The sequence below is a fragment of the Salarias fasciatus genome, chromosome 5, assembly GCF_902148845.1.
Source record: "Salarias fasciatus chromosome 5, fSalaFa1.1, whole genome shotgun sequence".
NCBI lineage: Eukaryota > Metazoa > Chordata > Actinopteri > Blenniiformes > Blenniidae > Salarias > Salarias fasciatus.
The window spans coordinates 4827019-4848763 of record NC_043749.1 but is presented as its reverse complement, the minus strand read 5'-3'; the positions used below and the strand labels follow the sequence as shown (position 1 = coordinate 4848763).

The window sequence follows — 21745 nt, the reverse complement described above, 5'->3', positions numbered from 1 at the left end:
CAAGGCCAGCTTGTTGTAGTTGACTCGCATTATGTTCTGGCAACAGATAGGGACGCCTCCTCAGAGTTAGGTTACAAAATAATCCCAATCAGCATATCTGTGCTGTGCAGAACAAATGCTCGTCGGAAGCAATTATCGGAAAAAAGTTTTTCCATTTCTGTAATCAGGAACTTCAAAAAAGACTTTCCAGCACTTTCACATGCCAAGGTGTCTCCCACAGCAGAGTAAAAAACAAAACCAGACACAAAACCTCAGATTCTGTTGCTTTTTTTCCCTCAAACTTGCAGGAATAGTTTCCAAGTACAAATCATTATTAGAGCTTCATTACAGCTATTAGTCCACTTTTTTAAAAGTAGGCTACTAGTTTTTTCTTGTTCCCTCAAATTCAAAGTACTGACAAGCAGAAAGCAATTCCTGCTTTATTTATACCTCATTAACTTAAAAAGAAATGCTTGTTGTTGGTCCTGGTTTTTATTTGTCCTGGATGGAAACGTTTGGCTCTTCCACGAGATCCGAACTAGCATATCTTAACCTGAACAGTTAGCATAAAGATGAGAATAATCCACTAATCCAGACGGAGAATCCTGCAATCTGTGACCTTTTCAGAAATGTCAGCATGTGATTTATGCACTTTACTACATGTAGAATGCTTCTACATTTGAATTCATTCTCATCGAAGAAGAAGTGCAAACGCCTGCAGTAGAAGAACTGCAGTGTTCGCTAATTTAGCACAATGACTGAGTGCTCTGTTCTGTCCAGAAAGCTTGATTTACGTCAAATACGCGGCTTTGTTTTGACGGCTGTTTATCAGACGAGTACACACTGACAAACTAAGCGGCAGAACATGGCAAACATTAAGCCTGCTTGTTAATATGGCCACTGGCAGCATGTTGATGTTAGCATGGAGCTGTAAGCCCCGCCGTGCCCGGCAGCGTCACCGAGCCGCCAGCACAGCTGCCGACCACCGGCGAGAAAAATGTCCCCGCTCGTCCTCTGGCGGCAATCAGACAGCGGCTCGCCGCCTCGACTCCGTCTCTCTGCTGTTTTCCACTTGGGCTCGGCTCTCGCGTCGTCCGTCACTAACTCCTCATCGCGGCTCCGGGAGGCTAAATGCTCCGTACGTTAGAAAACACTCGCTCGCTTTCCAAGTCACTGCACAGGGATTTCGCCTTGTAATGAAGACAAGTTCACTGGGCCAGGAAAAGTCTGCCGGGGCGGCGGGGGGGAGGGGGGCCGAGGGCTGAGACGGAGTAAGAGGAGATTTTTGAAAGCTCAACAATTAAAGTGTATCTCTTTGAAACCCCGGGCCAGGCTCGGCTACTTCATTCAAGCTTTCCGCTCCCTATTGGCCTGTTATCTGATCTGGAGGGGAAGTGGAGTTTACTCTGCTGATAGCCGCTCTGAATGATGCTGCCTGCGCACCAACTCAGGAAGGGTGACTCCGATGACCTCAATGACCACCGTCCATTGAGCGCACACACACACACACACACACACACACATCCGCAGCGGTCGTGACTGCTCCATTGAGAAGCATGAAATCAAGATGACGCTGATGATGAAATCCCCGTCGACGACGGCGACGGCCGTACGCTGCGTTCTTCGGTCAAACGGCCATTCATTGAGAAACCTGGAGAGTGTTTTCAGGACGAAATGGAGGGCGTCGGCGTCGGAGCCGCTACAACAACACATTAAGGAGTAAATGAGCTGCTTAACACATGAAAACACTGCTGTGGAGACCTGCTCTTACTTACCTGTGACCCCGACGCTGTATAAAACTTTGAAAGACATTTGGAGAAAATGGGGAATAATTATGAATGGAAGGTTGTATTCGTAGAGGTTTATGACCTGCAAAGGATTATGGGTAGTACAGTAAGGAGAAATGTCCAACACAACATCAGTATGGCAAGAAAACTCTGACTCCAGAGCAATAGTGGGCAGATCTGGAAGATCTTTATGTCTAATTGGTGGTGAACGGCACAGGAAGGCACTGATATCGATGTGGTTCGTCATAATAGGACAAAGATTCCAGTGACCACTCTTAATCAGGTCCGCCGTTCTGGAAAATGAGCGTTAACCGGTGCAAATGGCCTCATAGCACATGATGGTGGTTTTATTGGGGGGGAGAAAAAAAAAGCCCTGATTATAAAAGCTGGTGGAAATTGCAACGATGCCTTCACTAAAACGAAGATAGGGACCCTTTAAAACTCCACAGGCCTGCAGATGCAGCCTGCAGTCACCCTAATGACAGAAGCAACAATGCCGTTTGCCTGGTTTTTACCCACAGTCATGCACCCCCCCCCCCCCCCCCCCCCCCCCCCCCCCCCCCCCCCTGTATTTGGGAGCACCACAGGCATTTGATGCAAGGCCATTATTTTTTGCGATGCACCTGCGAGTTTAACTTATACGCGGCCCTCTTAAAGGTGATGCATGTTGATTGCACACAACAAACGAGCTATAAAGTCGCGTGCCAGCTGCTAGCGTTTATCACCATGAGGTCAGGCGGGGTGGGAAACATTCTGCGGCAGTAGGACGGCAAAAAGAGTGAAAACAGGACACCTGAGAGTTCATCTGCTGCACAGTGAGAGTGTCCCTCAAGTTCCCTTAATTTCTCTATTTAGGTCTAATTATGTTATTACACATACTGATGAAATAGATGACTAATCTGAATTCCATTCCATTATTTTAGAAATACTTCGCTTTTCCAGTTGGTGAGTTTTCCAATGTGATGATGGATTTCATGATGAAATGAAACATGAATGCTTTCAAACTTGGAGCTTTGCCAGATAAAAATGGGAAAACACGGCAACAGGTAAGTTGGATGCCATGGCATTCATATATTTACAGATTTTAACTGAAAACAGACAGATTTCATGAGTAGCAACAAAAACAAAACAGAATTTTTTTAGTATTAGCATTTAGGAAATGTCTATAATGTCGATCATATCACCTTAAGTCTGTATGATGTGTTTATATTATACTTCTGACATGTAGCCTACGTGTTCATATTTTTATATTTAACTTGTGTACACCAGTATATATTTAGTCTATATTATATATATATATATATATATATATATATATATATGTATATATATATATATATATATATATATATATATATATATATATATATATATATATATATATATATATATATATATTTCTCAATAACCTGGAGATTTTTGTCGACTTGCTGAAAATTGCCTTGATCATGCCTCCCCAATCAGAAGTGGGAATTTTCCCGCTGTTGACTTTACGAGTTGTTATAAAAAGTTGTGCCTCCTACCGCTCGGTGTTCACACCACTTCATGTTAGCACTAACTGTTGGAGCCACTATGCTACTTTTCTACTGTTACTCTGCACTGGACAATACATTTGAACCCTAATCCTGTCCCAGCATGCACTTCGTTGATGGCATGAATCAAATGACTTGCTGCATTAATCAGCTGTTGAATCGTAGTTTAATGCCATGTGCCTCAGTTCGCCTGCATCCTATTTATTCAAATCCAACAGAGACAGAAATCAACTCAGTCTTATCGAACCTTGGTTGATTCTTTCAGATAAATTAATTTCACTTTTAAATTTAACTGAGTGATTGTCAAATCTTTTACAATGTGTACCACCTGAAAAAAATAATAATCCCGCCAGTCTGACCCAACATAAATAGAGGATTACAGGATTAGCTGCAGTTAACAAAGGAGACGTGTTTATTTCACAGTGGAGGATTATTTAACGACGTGAACAGGACAGTAACATTATTATAGACAGAGACTCTCACACTGAAATCTGATTAAACACATTAATCTGGATTCAGTGCAATATCTCCATTCTGAGTTTGACTGTTTTGACATGAGAGATTTCTAATCAGTTTAAAAACATATGATGTTCCTGCGTTTAACACGAGAGAGAGCTGATATTCCAGAGGCAACACTAGAGAATCAGAGATCTGGCTTGTACTTTTGTCCAAAGTGACACAAATGTAGTTTTAACCCTATTAAACGAGCGATTTACTTTACAGTCATGACTTCCAAAGTCCACGTCTTCCACGAGTTTGCATATAAATAACTGGGATGTCTACCAAGTAAACTGGAAATTGGCACTATAACTTAATGCAGGGGTCTCAAATGAGCCTTTATTTTATGAAACTGTCTCTGCGCATGTTGCATGCGTTTTGCATGACTACTGAAAATGTTGCTCCCTCCCTGTAACCCATAAAGACTTTAATAAAGAGCGATTAACTCAGACTCACTAAAATAAAGTGTGTGTGCACCACCACTTCACTTCCAGCTATAACTCAGTGAGAGCATCAGTCATCAGACTGATCGACACCGTGCTGACGGAGCAGCAGCTCTGCCATGATACAACTATTCACACACTGTAATTTAGAGAGCGATAAGAGAAATGAATGAGTTATTTTCCCAGGTGTGCAATGCACCTTCGGTTTGTTCACACATCCTGCACTGGTCCTCACTAAATGTTCAAGTTTATATCTCCAGGTGATTTATGGTCGCTGTGTCACCTCACATGCTTGTTTTTGGGGAAAAGACAAACTCCACACCATAAGTCCCAGCCGGGATTTTAACCGATGAACCAGCGCATGTCTGAGCAGATCATTGGTCTTCATTTTTAAAAAGACATTATTGTAAATCCTCTACGTTTCAACTGTAACCTAGTGCTAATTGCCTGTAATACTGCCAGGGACAGAGCGCTTGGTGAGAGTATTGGTCTGAGATACTGAACCTCACAGAAACAATGAAACTATGTGAGTCAATGTTGATATTTGACATTTCAGATATGACAGTTTTGGAAATGAGACTTTTTCACACCCCTAGAGAGCCGTTATAAGGCTATATGGAGCTCTACATGTTGCGTGAAATAGCAGAGAGATGTAGGGAAAGGACCACTCTTTGATCCTCCACATAACAAAAGCACATTCAAAGGTTTCCGTACGGCCCGTCGCATTGTCATAAAACCGTTATCCCCTCACAAAACCTTTCTCCAGCACCTACTGAAGACCTCAAACGGCGCCTGGGTATGGCCATACTGCTTGCCAGTTTGAATTCTGTCACTCTGTGATCCCATGAACTTCTAAGTATACAGCCGTGCCCAGATTATCTGGCCTGTGGCCCCGGGGCAGGCATTTCCTATATGGGCCCCACCTCACTGCCATGGTCACTGATCTGCTCTGTGCATTGTGCTGCTGCCCTGCCCCCCCGAGAAAAAAAAAAAAAAAAAAAAAAAACCTCAACACCCCCAAAAGCCAAGTATATCAAGTTGTGCCACATTTGCATCTCAGTCTTCCAGCCCCGCCGTGTATTTTAAGGCCCGGTGAGCGTGGATCGCGTGTGTGATCTTTACGCACGGAGCCGGGCTGACTGCTCCACAGTGCGGGACCACCCCTGTCCCCGCGCGCTGCGTGAACGGAAGTGGCTTCACAGTGACACCAGTATACCTTGGCTGTCTGATCCCGCCCCCAGCTGGGGAGAGAGCTGGTTCACGGGCTAGCGGAGCCCATCGCAGTTGACTGTCGGAGCAGCCCACCCCTCTCTGCAGTATGCATGTTCGCCAGGGACTCCGCGAAGCGCTCACGTCCCAGCAGAGTTCTTCACCGGCCGGAGACCATCAGAAGAGTCGAGGATCATAGAGATTGGATGTGGCAGGCGGACCGGAGGCGGACAGCCCGGAGTGACCGCAGGAGTACAGTGTTACTACAGGAATACAGGCTGCCTCTCTCCTCTCTGAACGTGGACAATCATGCATGTGCTCTTCTGGGGCTTGGGGTTCCTGCTATTCCCTGATTTCTTGAACGTGGTCGCATCTACGGGGAGATTGCTCTTGAATTCAAGCACAGGTAAAGTATGCCGATCTGACAGCCCACGCCGTTCTCACTTTGTGCAGTTATTTTTTCTCGCGGCGAATGAATGAGTTTTGAATGCAGCCAAGCACATGACCGTGCAGCGTTTCTGGATGCGTAAAGTTCACTGGCTGCCGTTTGCTCGCAGAGTTGTAAAACGAGCAGATTATTGAAATCAGAGCAAAAGAAATAAGACGTGAACGTCTGTAATGTGACCACGGGCACATCTGGATCCACTGATTTGTCCAGCTGCAGCCTGAATGTTACTTAATTCTTTAATGGCACCACTCATCTGTCTTTATCTCGCAGTAAAAGAGGAGATCGGCGCTTATGAGATCGTAACACCGGTGCGCGTAAATGAAGCCGGTGACAAGTTTCCAACCGGCGTGCACTTCAAGAGGAAAAGGCGAAGTTTGGACGAGGGCACGGGCAACACCACGGACCACTGGGCCTCGCCGAACATCCACTACAGGATCTCTGCTTTCGGACAGAGCTATCACCTCAACCTGACGCTGGAATCGGGATTTATCGCACCTTTGTACACTGTGACGATACTTGGAGTACCCCGAGGGGACAACATAACGGATTTTGCAACGGATGGGGAGGGAGAGGTGGGGGTGGCGGGGGTGGAGGAGGAGGACACGGAGTTAAGGCACTGCTTCTATAAAGGACATGTAAATGCACATGCAGACCACGCCGCGGTCATCAGCTTGTGCTCCGGACTGGTGAGTTTTTTACGCACCGATTGACCCGCCGTGCATGTGACGACTCGACAGCGGGGTGTTTGATTTCTCCACCTTCACTTTGTAGGCGGTGTTATTGCTTACAAAAGACTCACCGGTTGTTTTGGAGGGGGGAAAGAAATGCTCAGTTTCAAACTTTGCGCGCATTCTGCATTTGGATAATAAGCTTTTTACGCATTTCGCCTTCTTTTTACGCCTTTTACGCATTTGAGACACACTCAAGTGAAGCTGCAGTGTGTTTTGTGTAGTTTGAGGATTTTTCCTTGCATTGTTGCAGTGATGCCCTAAGCATCCGTCAGATTTGGTAAATCTGTGATCAGTTTCCGTAAAGTCCACTTTAATGAACGCCCGCGTCTTTCGCTGCCTGTCTCCGGCAGTCGGTGACGTCTTTACGCACGCGAGTACAGCCGTACGAGGGGCAACTGACGTCACCAGGAACGGGTCCAACTCCCAGGCCTGCTGCTGAAGCATGAGTTCTGGCGAGGAGCAAAAGTGCACTCAGAGTTTATACATAGAAAGCACAGAGTGGCGACAGAAATGAGTAAGGGGCGCATTTCTTCCCAAATGACAAATCAAACATGAAGTGCCCTGAATGCAGGGCTCTGCAGGGAGCCGCAGCCAGCTGAGTTGACATTTATGGGTGATTTTCTCATAATTTATTCAGGATCTCAGAGGGAATGTTAATTCCAAACGAGGCATTTGTGCCTTTTTATTGCTCTCTATTTCCGTACGTTTAAGATAATGTGACATTTGTTTTCTTGCAGAGGAATTTGTTGGGAGGTTCTCTTTTGCCAGCTCCATGGGTCAATAAAAGTGCAGGTTCTTGTGCAGTATTAGGAATGCTGTGTTGCCAGGGGCAGATTCAGAGAATTATTAGAGGTGAGGCACAGGGGGTACCAGGAATTAAACCTGGTATCAAAGTAGGGAAATGTCTCTCCAGTTTTCCACCATCAGCTGTACTGTCAGGTCAGACACGTCCCCTTGGTTATATTGTTCTAGATAATGTTTGTTTCTTTAAAGTTAGATACAAAAACACTGTGTTAGCAGTGTCAGTTGTCATGCAGTGTTTCCTCATCTGCAGCTAGCTGAGTGAAGACAGGATGCTTCCTGCACAGGCCAGCAGTCCATCACAGGGCAGAGAGACGTAACCATGGGAAACTTCACTAATTCATCTCAAATGCATACTATTTTTTTTGACAGTGGGAGAAAACTCATGCACACACAGGGAGAAAATGCAAACTCTAGTGAAATGTGAAAGTCATTTTACCCCAGGGGCTTCACACAGTACAGCTCTACTTCATGTGAAGTGGGCCGGATCAGTAAATAATAGCATTAGTGTATAAATAACCAGAACGCTAAACCTCCGCTTTTGTTTTAGTCCAACAAAGGAATAAAGATTCATTAACAGTTTAATGAACTGTCCTTTTCTAACTCATGAAAACCCAGAACTTTGAATGAAAGAACTGATAATTCAACAGCACTATGCCTGGCATGTAGCATGACATGATGCTGCGTGAAGCTGAAACTCAAGAATAGAGTCAACTAGTTCCTGTCATCATCAGAATACTTGGCAAATTCTAGAACTTTTCTTTAAAGTAGACACATTTCTACATCTGTGTAATCCTGATTGCCTGAAGTAACTCACGAGATAGTGCAAACTAAAGTGCGCCCCTGGTGGTCAGAACTATATTTTAAAGTTATCTTCACACCTAGAAAATTTCATCTTGCTTTTGGGGGGCCCGTTCGGGCTCATGGACCATATGTTTGACAGCCCTGCTGTATATAAGGTCCCATCAACCCCAGTGTGGACTCCCCACTGTGAGGCCAGAGAGTTAACTACTGTACAAAACCACTTAATGTCACACGGATTACAGCTTTGAACTGGCTTATGAGGAAACTGCCAAAAATCACAAACCAATGGTAATTCATCAACACATAGGGCGGTGAATCAAATTACATGTTCCAATATAAGTTCCATTTTGCCGTGGTAGAAAATGTAAACGTACAGCATCAAAATATGTCCCCAGGTTAAAAAATAATGTATTTTGAAATTTTGAAATTTGTCCAACCTTTCCTGTATTTCTGGTGAATTTATTTGCTTCTCTGGAACCAGTGATTGTCAGCGAGGCTAAAACGCAAAATACAGTCCCAACAAAGCCGAATCAGTAAAAAGTGCCGGGCTTGGCCTGAGCCTTATCTTAATCATCACAGGCTCATGCTGAGTGTGCCTTGTGAAACACATGCAGCCAGGCTTCCAGCCGGCTTGCCAAGAGCTTTGCAGTCTCAGTATTTTTCTGATAGACATCGCAGCTCTTTTCTTTTCAGTTTTTTGGGGGGGGACTACATGCATGCAAATTCACTCATTTCATCTATTTTCACAAAGGCTTGGTGTCTTTGCGCTCCACTTATTTTCCCTCACAATGAGTAAATAAGCTTAATTGTATGCTATAAACATTTTGAAGTGAAACCTGAACTGCAGCAGGGGCGGTTTGAGCGTTTTCAGAGCTTGCTCTGCAGAGATCTCAGAATTCAGACTTTTCCTGCAGTTGCTTCTTTCAGCTTTGTTCGTGCATTTAAGCGTTTACAGATTCTGTGCAGATACGTGAAGTCTGACCGCCGTGCAATTTCTCCTCCGTGCAGCTCGGCACTTTCAGGTCTCCAGAAGGGGAGTATTACGTGGAGCCCCTGCACAACTACCAAGGAGAACACTATGAAGAGGAACACACAAAACCTCATATTGTATACAGGAAGAGTGCACCCAAGAATCAGACGACTGGGGAGACCTCAGCTTGTGACACTTCAGGTACGAGCCGTGAATACACACAGACACACACACAGACACACACACACACACACACACACTCAGGCGTGTCGCTCTGCATCCATAACCAACCCCCATACACACACCAGCTGACGGACTGTGTGTGCTTGTGAGAATTCACTGTGTGTGCGTGCGCGTGCATGCGCGACCTTTAAATTGGTTCCCACAGACATAATCAGGTGTAATTGTTGCGTCACTCCCAGTCTCCGCTATCAGTTTGAACAGGAACCAGTTATGTAATCATCGCTGACCTTGTGGAGCCGTTTCAGCAGATGAATGGTGGAATGAAACGTAGATTATTTGCTGTACACAGACGTCTGTGCAAAATATGGAATGTGCATGAATATTAAGGTGAAATGAAAATATACCATGAAAGACAAAATATTTGAAGATCAATAGATCATTCCATCTCCTACAACACCTTTAACCAATTCAAATCTATTGACTGTTGAATTCGAAACACTTACACACACTCACAGACACATGTCATTCTTTGCATTGTGGGAAGAGACCCGAGCGCTTGGAGAAAAGTCCCAAATGAACATGCAAACTCCACACCGTAAACCTCAATGATGGACATTTAGCTGTTTAATGAGGATTTAGTAAGTTCACTTTGCACTTCCAGGGTAATAAAAAAGCGGATTTTAATTTCCCCCCATCGACGGCTCGCAGGAAGAAAGCGCTGTGCGTTGGCCTAGATATAACGTCACGGTTCAAGCAGCGCAGCGGCGAGGAAGCTCTCCAGCTCTCACACAGGAAAAAAATAATTTGGAAGTTCACCCGTGTATCATCCCATCTCAGTTTACAGCCCGAACTTCCTGTTGACTCTTGTACTTCCTCTGCCCCTTTGATAAGAAGGCTGGGTAGACCCTCTGCTGCGAACGTGCGGCGCACATTCGACTGGAGCCAAAAACGAAGCCAGCATGAAGCGGTCAGATAATCAGAAGTCACAAAATATTCATAGAAATGTTGTTTTCCTTCGTGCTTGTCAGGGTTTGTGCTTCCTTTCATGATACGGACTGTGTGTAGGTGTGTGTGTTTTATATTACAGGCTGAAGGGAAGATAACTAACGGCCATTTTTGGCCAAGAATAACTCGGCTTTACACAAAGTTTCGCTGCTTTCTTGTCGGCTTTTAAAGCCAGCAAATTGCTGCTGTGTGCAGGTCATAAATCACAAATACCTAAAGTGGATTCTCCAGCACGCCACACGCTCGCTGCTCTGTAGGTGTTGATTCATTGCTCGAGGTCCGAAAAAACTTTGATCTGCTGAAAGAAAAAAGAAATTAGAGCATGCAGCAGTTTTTTGCTGCTGTTAAAACCTGATTAGAATCCGGGCAGTTGTGCTCCTCGGTGGTTGAACCGCGCTCATTTGGAGCGTGCACACTGACTCGTGCAGCATTTTTGCATGGCTGGGTTCCAGGTTTACCTAGCTTGAACTCCCTGCCCTCCTGTGAAGGTGGAGAGAGGCAGAAAGAGGGAGAGAGAGGGAGAGGAAAAGCTCTCCAGCTTGGGTTCATTTGTCAGCGCGCCCTTTGAGCAACAATAAACAAAACAGAGCAAGAGGCAGCAGCATATTTCAACAATACCCACCTCAAAACAGCCGGCTCGCCACATGCGTCTCCATCTTTAAAAGACATAAACCACGGCCGTGCCTCCGATGTAAACCTCTCCACAAACACCGATTAATATTTAGGTTTGTTTTGGACTGACTGTGCTTCACATCCACCTCTTCTAGTATTCTCATGTTCCTTCTCTTGTTTTTTTTCCACTCCAGGGCACAAACACAGAAATAAGCGGCAGAAGCCGAGGAGGAGGGCGGCGGCCGGGGTCGCCGCGGTGCCCGGCGCCGGCGCCGACCCCGACCCCGCGGTCAGCGCCGGTATCTTCGGCGATCTGGAGCTGCTGAGCGCCGGCCTGGCCGGTAATGATGTGCTGGGACCGGAGCGCAGCGGCGCGAGCATGAGAGCTTCAAATGATAGCGGCGGCGACTCAGGACCTCACAGGAGATCAAAGCGCTTCCTCTCCTACCCGCGCTTCGTTGAAGTCATGCTGGTGGCCGACAGCAAAATGGTGGAGCATCACGGCAGCAACCTGCAGCACTACATGCTCACGTTAATGTCCATCGTGAGTTCTGCTCTGTGTGTGTGTGTGCGTGTGTGTGTGTGTGTGTGTGTGTGTGTGTGTGTGTGTGTGGAGGCAGGCCTGTGTGCACGGTGAAGCTGGTTCTGCTGTAAGTCAGTGGGGCTGCTGTTGCAGGAGGGCCGTGGGAGGGAGAAAGGGCAGGCCGGGGCAGGAGTAAACACCACTTTCAAACGGCCAGGGGGACGAGAGGGCAGCCTGAGCAGGAGCCCGTCTGACAGCTTTGATGAATGTTAAAAAATAAGCTCAGGTATGTCACATAGACCGCATACTCGCCGCCACTTCAAATAGCGGCTCCCGTGGGCGTCCGGGGCCGACGGGCCTCGGTGGGGGGGGGGGGGGGGGGGGGGGGGCTGAGATGACCTATATTTGCTTCTTGGCAGCGGCTGCCTTCTCCGCAGGGGTTCAGGCCATTATCAACTTGATCCTCCAATCAGCCAAATGCCCTGCTCCTCGTTTGAGGCTGCAGGAAGTCAGACTTAAGCCAGACAGATCGAAGGGATCAAGCTAGCTAGAGTTAGCTGTAAGCACACAGTGTGACATCTCATCAAGGACTCATGCTAGTTCTGCTAATGAAACTCGTCTCATCTCGAAGGTTTGATGTGGCTTTTTTTTGTCTTCACTCAGGTGTCTTCGATCTACAAGGACCCGAGCATTGGCAATCTGATCCACATTGTGATTGTGAAGTTGGTGATAATAAACAACGAGCAGGTGGGACCGAGGCCTTTGTTTTCGTTTTCGTGGAGCGGCGTGACGTTCAGTGAAATAACACGTCTCTCGGTCTCTGTCGGTGTTTCTCAGGACGGTCCAGTCATTTCTTTCGATGCACAGGACACTTTAAAGAACTTCTGCAACTGGCAGGAGAGCCAGAACTCCCTGGATGTGAACCACCACTCCCATCACGACACGGCCATCCTCATCACCAGGTGCAGGACGAGCGACGCTGCATGCAGGACACACTTTGAAGACTATTTGAAAAATCCTCCCATTGGCCAGATAGAAAAAAAAAATAGCAATCGGCGAGGCGCTGATCAAAGAGTCAAATGTGGTCCAGATGCTTGATGGAGGCAATGTCTGTGAAAAAAAAAAAAAAAAAAAAATGACCTAAATAGTAAAAATCCCCCTCAGGTTAGGAACCTTCCCTCGTTTTCCGAGTGCCATTGACCACGATTCATTGTGTGTATCCTCTCCACAGGCAGGACATCTGCAGAGAAATGGATAAGTGTGACACCTTAGGTAAGTAGAGTGGGCTTTTTTTTATTGTGTGCTGTGGTTCTAATGAGCTGACTGGACAGACACGGTTCTATTGGAAAGCAGGAAGGCTGAAGCCAGCTCCTCTTGTCTTGCAGGGCTGGCGGAGCTGGGGACGGTGTGCGATCCGTCTCGGAGCTGCAGCATCAGCGAGGACAACGGACTCAGCACCGCGTTCACCATCGCCCACGAACTGGGCCATGTGTAAGCACAGCATGCTTCTGCTGACTGTTTGCCGCACACACACACACACACACACACACACTGTCGCCGCTGCTAGTTAGAGGGAGCTCTGGCTGCAGTTAGAAGCTGGGAGAGGTTCAGAAGTCTTTCTAGGAATTCACACATGCCTCGCTAGCAGAAGGGGAACCGAGCAGCCCGGCACGCTCGGCTGAAGCTGCACCTGCGTTTTCCAGTTTTTGTGAGTATTTTCGCGTGTGTTTAGCTTTCATACAGGAGTCTCTAAACTGGGAATTGAAGTCAGGACTTCCTGCGCATAAGTAGACCGCATTGTCCAAAGTCCTGAGTCAGCCCGAGCCGCTGGTGTCAGCCTTCTGCGGTGGAGACTGTTACAGACCCTAACAGCCCTCATGCTCTTTCTTACCACTATACAGAAGGTGGGATTATTGAATTCCATGTTTATCCGCAACAAGCGGTGACAACATGCTTAGCAGCAAATCTCAGCGTTCTGTGGTACCTGTCAGGAGCTTAGCAGCAGGCAGTGGGCCGCCGTACCTGTGCCCCGCCGTCCAGGATGGTCATTATTACAGCCTGCAGGGCCCTGAATGCCTCCCTTATTCTCCCTGTGATCTGATTTTCCCAGCTAAGTTCCTCCTCTGCGCCCATTGGCCCCTTTTCATCCTTTAATATAACGCTGGTTTCTCTCCAAACGCCCCTCGGGCAGACAATACCCACACTCTGCATTTATTGTCAGTGCATAACCTCGAATGCCTTCCCCCCGGTGACGGTGGAGATCCGGCGCAGAATCAGTCTTTAGATTTAAAGCATGCGGCCGGTTAGTGCAACACACACACACACACACACACACACACACTTTAAAGACCAAATGCAGTTTGATCTCAGAAGATGGGTGAAAAACATGGTTAAGTCTCCATGCTGCTCTGGTTTGAGAGGCTTTCATCTTCTCTTCCTGCCAGGTTCAACATGCCACACGACGACAGCAACAAGTGCAAGGAGGACGGCGTGAAGGTCCAGCAGCATGTGATGGCTCCCACGCTCAACTACAACACAAACCCTTGGATGTGGTCCAAGTGTAGCAGGAAGTACATCACAGAGTTCCTTGAGTATGTTCCACTGTTTTCTTCGTCACTGTTTCGAGCATGCATGGGGCTCGGCTCATGTAGAGTGTAGCCGACTACAGTAAAAATCAGACCCTTTCTTTTTCGTGAACACATTGACGCACCGCCGGTGTAATTCTCCACCGGTTAGATTTGTGAGTGATTGAAGAAAAACGAGCCTGAAACGTCTCAGGAAAGGTGCAGCCTCCCTCTAATCCCATCTTTCCTGAAGGCTCTACTGCGAGTACTACTGAGAAATACCAGAGGCTCCTACAGTAGAGAAGAGAAATACTATCTGGTACCCGTCAAATATCCCTTCCCATGCAGAAGCTCCCTCCTGCATCCCCGAGATTATCGCCACTTCCCGTGACATGCTGGTTGAAGTCTAATAAGATACTTGTATATGTACAGAGAAAATTAACCACTCCAGCTGTACTGAGTGTGTTTTCTGTCTGTTTGTGTCTCTTGTTTTTTCTCCTTTTTTTCTTTTAAGTCATTTTATTTTTATTTCTTAATAGCACAGGATATGGTGAGTGCTTGCTCAACGAGCCCGTTTCTAGGCCGTACAGTCTCTCGCAGCAGCTGCCCGGGCGGATATACAATGTCAATAAACAGTGTGAATTGATATTTGGGCCGGGAACGCAGGTGTGCCCTTATATGGTGAGTGGAGCCGGCGCGCACATCCCAACATGTCGGACAGACTGATGATTGAATGCTGAAGCGCAGAATTTGAAGCATTTTAAGTAAATAGCAGTTGACAGTTTTGACGTACACAACGACTCTAACATGTAACTCATGCTGATAGGGCGATATGAGAGGAAACCAGAGGCGGAGTGTTGATGTTTCACAACTAACACACATGACTTTCTGCTCATTTTTGCAAGAAATCACTGCAGGAAAGAGAAAGTTGTGCTAAAACAAACATTTTTCGAACTTGATTGTTATATATGATGTGAGCATGCGTAAATCACTATTTCATTGCATTTGCTCCAAAGTTGGTGCTTGACGTTAGAGGGTTGAATCGCATTCTTGTATTTTATTACACATTTGTTTAATGTGCGTTTTCCAGTGTGCTTGTGGAGTAACTCCGATAACAGGACGCAGTAGAAATGTGTCCAAACATGCAAACTGCACCCTGCATACTGCATTAAAACCTCTATTGTGTCTTGGCTTAAATCAAACAAAAAAAAAAAAAAAGCAGCTTTCCGCTTTTCCTCACAGACACATGTCACACGATGATGGAGCAGATTTTAGTGTATGAAATCACCTCCTGGACGGTTATTTGATAGTATAGAACCAACCGAACGTCTGCCAGCGCGAGCAGATGGAAAGCTTATTAAACATGACTCTTATGCACCGAGTCTTGGTCTAATTGTTTCTTTATTTTTAGCTAAAGTCGGTGTTGACATGGCGCATATGTGACTGTGACTGTGTGTGTGTGTGTGTGTGTGTGTGTGTGTGTGTGTGTGTTTATCAGACTCAGTGCCGGCGGTTGTGGTGCACCAGCCCGGAGGGCGCCCAGCGGGGCTGCAGAACCCAACACATGCCCTGGGCAGATGGCACCGACTGCTCCCCCGGAAAGGTGAGTGTCACGTCCAATCAGGACCGACGCTAACGGAGAGGCGCCGTCCGCAGGCCCTCGACAGGCTGGGGAGGGAAGGAAAAAAGAGAGAGAAACTGCGTCAGGAGCGAGACTGGGACTGGCTTCAATTTGAGCAAAAATTCAGCGTGAAGCGTATTAGCAGCTCTTGAGAGGGCCACATCTTTATCCTTTACATTACGGTTTAATACTCATATGGTTCTGTGTTGTGATCTGACGGCTCTCGCCACATTCCCCCCCCCCTCGTCCCCTGTTTTGATTTTTACTGCTTTCCCGGTGACTCATGACCAGAAAATTGCTCGCAGGCGTGGTAGTATGGAGGGCAATATGACAAATGGAAACAAGTTTTCAAACAGAAACCGGCTCGCCGGCGACACGTGTGTAAACTCTGGTAATTGAATGTGGCTGGCATGTAGGGTGGGGGGGGGGTGGGGGGGGGGGGGGGGGGGGGGGGGGGGGCTGTGAGGGACGGCTGCTTTCGAAGGAACTGTCTCCATGGGGCTTTTAATTAGGACTTTCTCACCAGCCGCTCGCGTCCTGCTACTGAGACCGCCACAACATGAAAGCAACACACACACACACACATATATATACAGTACACATAAAGGTTGTGTGTGTGTGTGTGTGTGTGTGTGTGTGTGTGTGTGTGTGTGTGTGTGTTTCATCTCTTGCCACAGAAATGATCGTCCTCCTGTTCTGAGCTGAGATGTATTTATTGAGTGCGCGTGACATTTGCTCGTCTGGTCTCCAATCAGACACAGCCGTCAAACAGTCTCTTTTTCACCCCCCTTACTTTTTTTTTTTTTTTTATTATTTTTATTTTTTCCCACTTTCTGTATAATTTCTCCCAGATTAGCATCAAAGCACAGCACAGTCGGAATATGTCATGCGAGCTCCTCTCTGGTCTTTTCCCCTCGCAGCACTGCAAACACGGCCTGTGCATCGCCAAGGAGCACGACGCCGCGCCGGTGGACGGGGCGTGGGGCGTCTGGAGTCCGTTCGGGACCTGCTCGCGGACGTGCAGCGGAGGCATCAAGATCGCCATGCGCGAGTGCAACCGGCCCGTGTGAGCAGTCCCGTCTCTTTGTAGTCACGCATGCCTGCTGGACCTTGTCTCCGTCTCAGCTGCTGAAGTCAATGTTCCATAGATCAAACTCTCTTCCTCCTCCTCCTCCTCCTCCTCCAGGGAATTCTTCCCATGACTAGTGTGCATCAAAACAGGATCTATGAATGATCATCCGGGGTTGTTTTCCATAAATAAAGAGCGAGCTTAAATGTTTCCTTTCAACCTGTTTCGTTGGAGTGAGGATGACGTGATGATAAATGACACAGATCTCAGCCTCCTGGAGATCTCACAGCGTCTCACAGATTCCCCATCTTCTGTCTGAGTTCATTATTCAGATGGTTGAATATTATTCAAGAACATTTTTATTTTAGAAAATAGAATTAAAGAAAAACTTTAAAATTCAAATTTTAAAGGTAATTATGTCAGTATTTTACCAGTCTGCACCACTCAAGAGGACATTTGGCCGTTTCGGCCCCTGAACTAAAACATGTTTGGTCTCTCTCAGTTGAGTTTAATGAGTGAATCCTTTATTCGACTCACACAGACTCGGCTCATGTGTCTCACCGACACCACAGCAAGAATCTATGTAGCACTGAATGCAAAACCAGCTTCTCTAAATCACTTGTTTCTTGCACTAACAAGTAGAAGAACCCCCCCCTTCCTTCCCTCTGTATAGTTGTTGTGTTGAGTTTAATCTGACCGCCGTTCCTCTCCCGTCCGCCGCTCAGGCCCAGGAACGGGGGAACGTATTGTGTGGGCCGCCGGATGAAGTTCCGTTCCTGTAACTCTGAGCCCTGCTCCAAGCAGAAGAAGGACTTCAGGGAGGAACAGTGCGCCGCCTTCGACGGCCGGCACTTCAACATCAACGGTCTACCTCCAAACGTTCGCTGGGTGCCCAAGTACAGCGGAAGTACGATTCCTTCTTCTTCTTCCTAGTTGCTCACACAGTCTTTCCTGTTGCGTGAAGAGCAGATGTAATGAGAGTCCTCTTTCCCGCCCTCTCAGTTCTGATGAAGGACCGGTGCAAGCTGTTCTGCAGGGTGGCGGGCAGCACGGCCTACTATCAGCTCAGGGACAGGGTCATCGACGGCACGCCGTGCGGACCCGACACCAACGACATCTGTGTCCAGGGCCTGTGCCGGGTGAGCGAGGGGAGCGCCGGGTTGCACTCACAGTAGAGAGAGAGAGTCACAGTTCAGGGAGTTGCCTCTCTGCTCCTCACATCTGGATATTCCCGCCGCAGCCGGTCTCACGCACAGTGCGTCATAACAGTTCTTCTGTTTTTCGATGTTTTTCCAATCAAATCGGCGTCGGTGATATAACTGTAACTGAGAGAGTCTCTCATGTGCGTTTGATCAGGGAGGTGAAGAGGTGTTTCTGCTTACCGGAGCCTGTCTTCATTACCGATCGCTGATCCTATCGGTTTCTCTTCTAACACCGCCGATCTTCTGTCTTCCAGCAAGCCGGCTGCGATCACGTGCTGAACTCCAAAGCCAGGAGGGACAAGTGCGGCGTGTGCGGCGGCGACAACTCCTCCTGCAAAACCGTGGCGGGCACCTTCAACATTGTGCGCTACGGTGAGCGGCGGCCCTCCTCACGACGAGAGAATGACCGCAGCTCGTCAGCTGGCTTTCACCCCGGCGACTTGCTGCTCTGGCGTAACGCTGCGTGCCGTTTGCAGGTTATAATGAAGTCGTTCGAATACCCAGCGGTGCTACGAACATAGATGTGCGTCAACACAGCTACTCAGGGAAACCAGAGGATGACAACTACCTCGGTAAGACACTCGCCAGTGCTTTATTCGCCTTTTTGCTCAGTTCTAATCATTCTCTGGCATGTGTTGTCGGTTTGCTTGTGAGTTTAGCGCTCAGCTCTCAGCACAGTTGTGTGTGTGCGTATGTGTGTGTGTGTGTGTGTGCTAATCTGGTAATGAGGCAGAACTGGGCCTTTGGGTGCTATTCCAGCAAGGCCTGTTCACGTCTCCTCTGCAGTGTCTCTGGTGCGTCTTAATGCTGAGCGCTAATGCCTGAACTGGGCCCTGCGGGGCTCATTCCACCGAGCCAATGCGTGCATGCGTACATATGTAAGGTTCGCATGTGGGAACCGTGATGAAGTTTCGATTTTAACTCCAACATGCAGCCTTCCGCCGGTGCTTGGCGTGCGCTCGTGCACGGGGGACAGCCGCTCGCTCAGGGTCCCGCAGTAGGGACGATATTTCTGGAGCGAGCGCCGCTCTCCACAGCCACATTAGTGTAATGTGTGAAATGGCGAGGAAAGTAAAGGCAGGAAATTAGCTCCATAATCGCATTAAGCTGAACGAGCGCTGGAGTCTGGCCGCCGAACAGGACACCCCGGGATGCCGCTTCTTTTTTCAGACGCTGTGGATTATTTTTGCTCAGGCTTCACTGCAGCCTACTGTCACTGTAACTTAAAGCAGTGTTTCTATTCTATCCTGAGACATGAAGAAATTTTTTTCTCTTTATTATTCCCATTAAATCAGAATAGTCATATTTAGTAGCAGCCATGTTTGCGGTTGCATTTAGCCCTCCAGCAAACACTCCTCACACGTCGTCCTGGATCCCACATCCTGGTCCTTCCAGCTCAGATCGTTTGACCCCCACATCAAACGGCAGCCGTTCCCTTCTGTTCCGCTGGGATGAAGCACAGTGACCCTCTCTGTCTCCCTGCAGCCATATCAAACAGCCGTGGAGAGTTCCTGCTTAACGGAGACTTCGTGGTCAGCATGTTCAAAAGGGAAATCAAAGTAGGAAACGCCATCATCGAGTACAGCGGCTCGGACCATGGTGTTGAGAGGATCAACTGCACCGATCGCATCGAAGAAGAAATCATTGTCCAGGTAAAGCAGGCCCATTATGGCCTATTAGGAGCGATGCGCACACAGATATCAGACTCAGAGATGAATATCTAAACCCTGAAAGCCTCTACAGGCTTCATATCCAAGTACTACTGTATGTTTTTGTAAAGATCAGGACAATCTTTCACATTCGAACCCCGGAGCCGAGCCGTGGTTTATGCCATGTTGCCTGCGTTTCTCACAGGTGCTGTCTGTGGGGAACCTCTACAACCCAGATGTCAGGTACTCCTTTAACATCCCCATAGAGGACAAGCCTCAGCAGTTCTTCTGGGATGCATACGGGCCCTGGCAGGAGTGCAGCCGCCTGTGCCAAGGTGAGGGGGAGGCGCATGCGGTTGGCAGGGCGAGCTGATGGGAAAGGTCAGTGATGAATGGTGTGGCGAGAGCGAAGCTGGGGCGGAATGGAGCGAGCAGACGTGGGAACCTCCGAGCCAAGGACATAGGAGGGAGGGAGGAGGAGCTCCTGGTTAAACCTGACAGGCCCCTGCCAGACTTATAGCTTTCCGAACAAATGATCAGACTTCAATTTTATAGCGCGCCGTTGGCCGATGGCCTTCTTTAGCGTGGCGGCGTGGGCGTGCGGAGGCGGATCGCAGGTAAACTCAGAAACCTCGTGTCACTTTGTTCTGTCACAGGATCACTTTCTCCACCTTTTCTTTTTTTTTTTTCTTTCTCACCGCCCTGCTTGAACAAGCGAATTCCAAGGAGAAAACCAAGAACTTCACAGTTCACATGAGGGTAAACAGCTAAGTTGTAATGCCCTCTGCAGGAAAACTCCAAGCCCTCCTAACGCCGGGCCGCAGGACTCGCTAGCATGAGGTATTGATAGAGGGCCTATTATCTGGACGCACATGAGGTTTAGATCTCTGCCCTCTGCTGTACGGTGGAGCAACGTGATTCAACAAAAGCCAGCAATTGAAGTCGGTTTAGTGCAACATTTTTCACAGAGCAAGGTCACCGAAAGCGAGGGGAGCGGTGCAATAAAGCAAAATCTAGAATTATAGGAGGAGAACAAACGGCAAAGGGCGAATTCTTCAGGTTGAGGTTGCAGACTTTGGTTGTTTAGAAGCAACTTTGGAAAAAAAAGAAACTTCAGTGGGTTTTTTTTCTTCTTTCACATTAAAGAGAACTTGATCAAAAAAGATGGGGATTAATCAGAGCTCCCAACTTCACACACTTCCCAACTGTTGCTCTGTTTCTGCTATAATGTTGATATATTCTGTTGTTTCTGAACATGATTTTAAATGTTCCTGCTGTTTTTAAAGCACCTCTGTGTCGTTGCAGGCGAGCGCAAACGGAAGATCCTGTGCAGCAGAGAGTCTGACCGAGTGATGGTGTCGGACCAGAGGTGTCACGGTACAGCCCGGCCCGCCGTCATCACCGAGCCCTGCAACACCGAGTGTGAAGTCAGGTGTGTGCCGTCGTGTTGCCAAGCAGTCAAGCAGGTATTCTTCACAAGGTCAGTAGAAAACTTAGAAAAACTCTGTTTTCTTTCTGTTTGCCAAGGTGGCACGTAGCTCGGAAGAGCGAGTGCACGGCGCAGTGCGGTCCGGGATACCGCACGCTGGAGATATACTGCGCCAAGATCAGCCGCACGGACGGGAAGACGCAGAAGGTCGACGAGCGCTACTGCAGCGGTCTGCGCAAGCCGGACGACAAGGAGCCGTGTCACGGAGACTGCAACCCGGGCGGGTGGGAGTACTCGTCCTGGTCAGAGGTACGGCGGCCTCCGGAGGACCGAGCAGGTCAGAGCGCGCACGTGACGGTGGGAGTGTTAACGGCGCCTTTTCCCTCCGCAGTGCTCCAAGAGCTGCGGCGGGGGAACCCGGCGGCGAGGGGCGGTGTGCCGCAAGGCGGCGGAGGCCGGCGGCGACGAGAGCAAGTGCAGCCAGAGAGACAGGCTGACCGTCCAACCCTGCAACGAATTCCTCTGTCCACAGTGGAAGACCGGGGACTGGTCCGAGGTCAGTCCGCCAGGAGACACGTCCCGGCTCAGGAAACACATCTGGAGCCTTCAAAGTGATGATTGGTCATGAAGCTGTGAGAGTCCGTCTGAAAAGAGTCAAGAGTTCTGACTCTTTTTAAGTTTTATCT

At 48.0% G+C, this 21745-nt stretch overlaps 1 protein-coding gene across 1 annotated transcript in view; it reads left to right on the top strand.

The window, feature by feature from the left end:
- Positions 1–5745: 5745 nt before the first annotated feature.
- adamts9 (ADAM metallopeptidase with thrombospondin type 1 motif, 9) overlaps positions 5746–21745 on the top strand; it is a 44622-nt gene continuing 28622 nt past the window's right edge. Inside the window, exons 1-21 of the mRNA XM_030092557.1 lie at positions 5746–5854; positions 6167–6582; positions 9241–9403; positions 11197–11546; positions 12189–12272; positions 12363–12487; positions 12757–12797; positions 12911–13016; positions 13970–14116; positions 14629–14770; positions 15588–15692; positions 16631–16776; positions 17505–17686; positions 17782–17918; positions 18236–18353; positions 18458–18553; positions 19467–19633; positions 19836–19965; positions 20936–21062; positions 21158–21368; positions 21451–21615. Coding sequence (XP_029948417.1) covers positions 5758–5854; positions 6167–6582; positions 9241–9403; positions 11197–11546; positions 12189–12272; positions 12363–12487; positions 12757–12797; positions 12911–13016; positions 13970–14116; positions 14629–14770; positions 15588–15692; positions 16631–16776; positions 17505–17686; positions 17782–17918; positions 18236–18353; positions 18458–18553; positions 19467–19633; positions 19836–19965; positions 20936–21062; positions 21158–21368; positions 21451–21615 — 3255 coding nt within the window. The 5' untranslated portion in view covers positions 5746–5757. The remainder of the gene's footprint in view (positions 5855–6166; positions 6583–9240; positions 9404–11196; positions 11547–12188; positions 12273–12362; positions 12488–12756; positions 12798–12910; positions 13017–13969; positions 14117–14628; positions 14771–15587; positions 15693–16630; positions 16777–17504; positions 17687–17781; positions 17919–18235; positions 18354–18457; positions 18554–19466; positions 19634–19835; positions 19966–20935; positions 21063–21157; positions 21369–21450; positions 21616–21745) is intronic.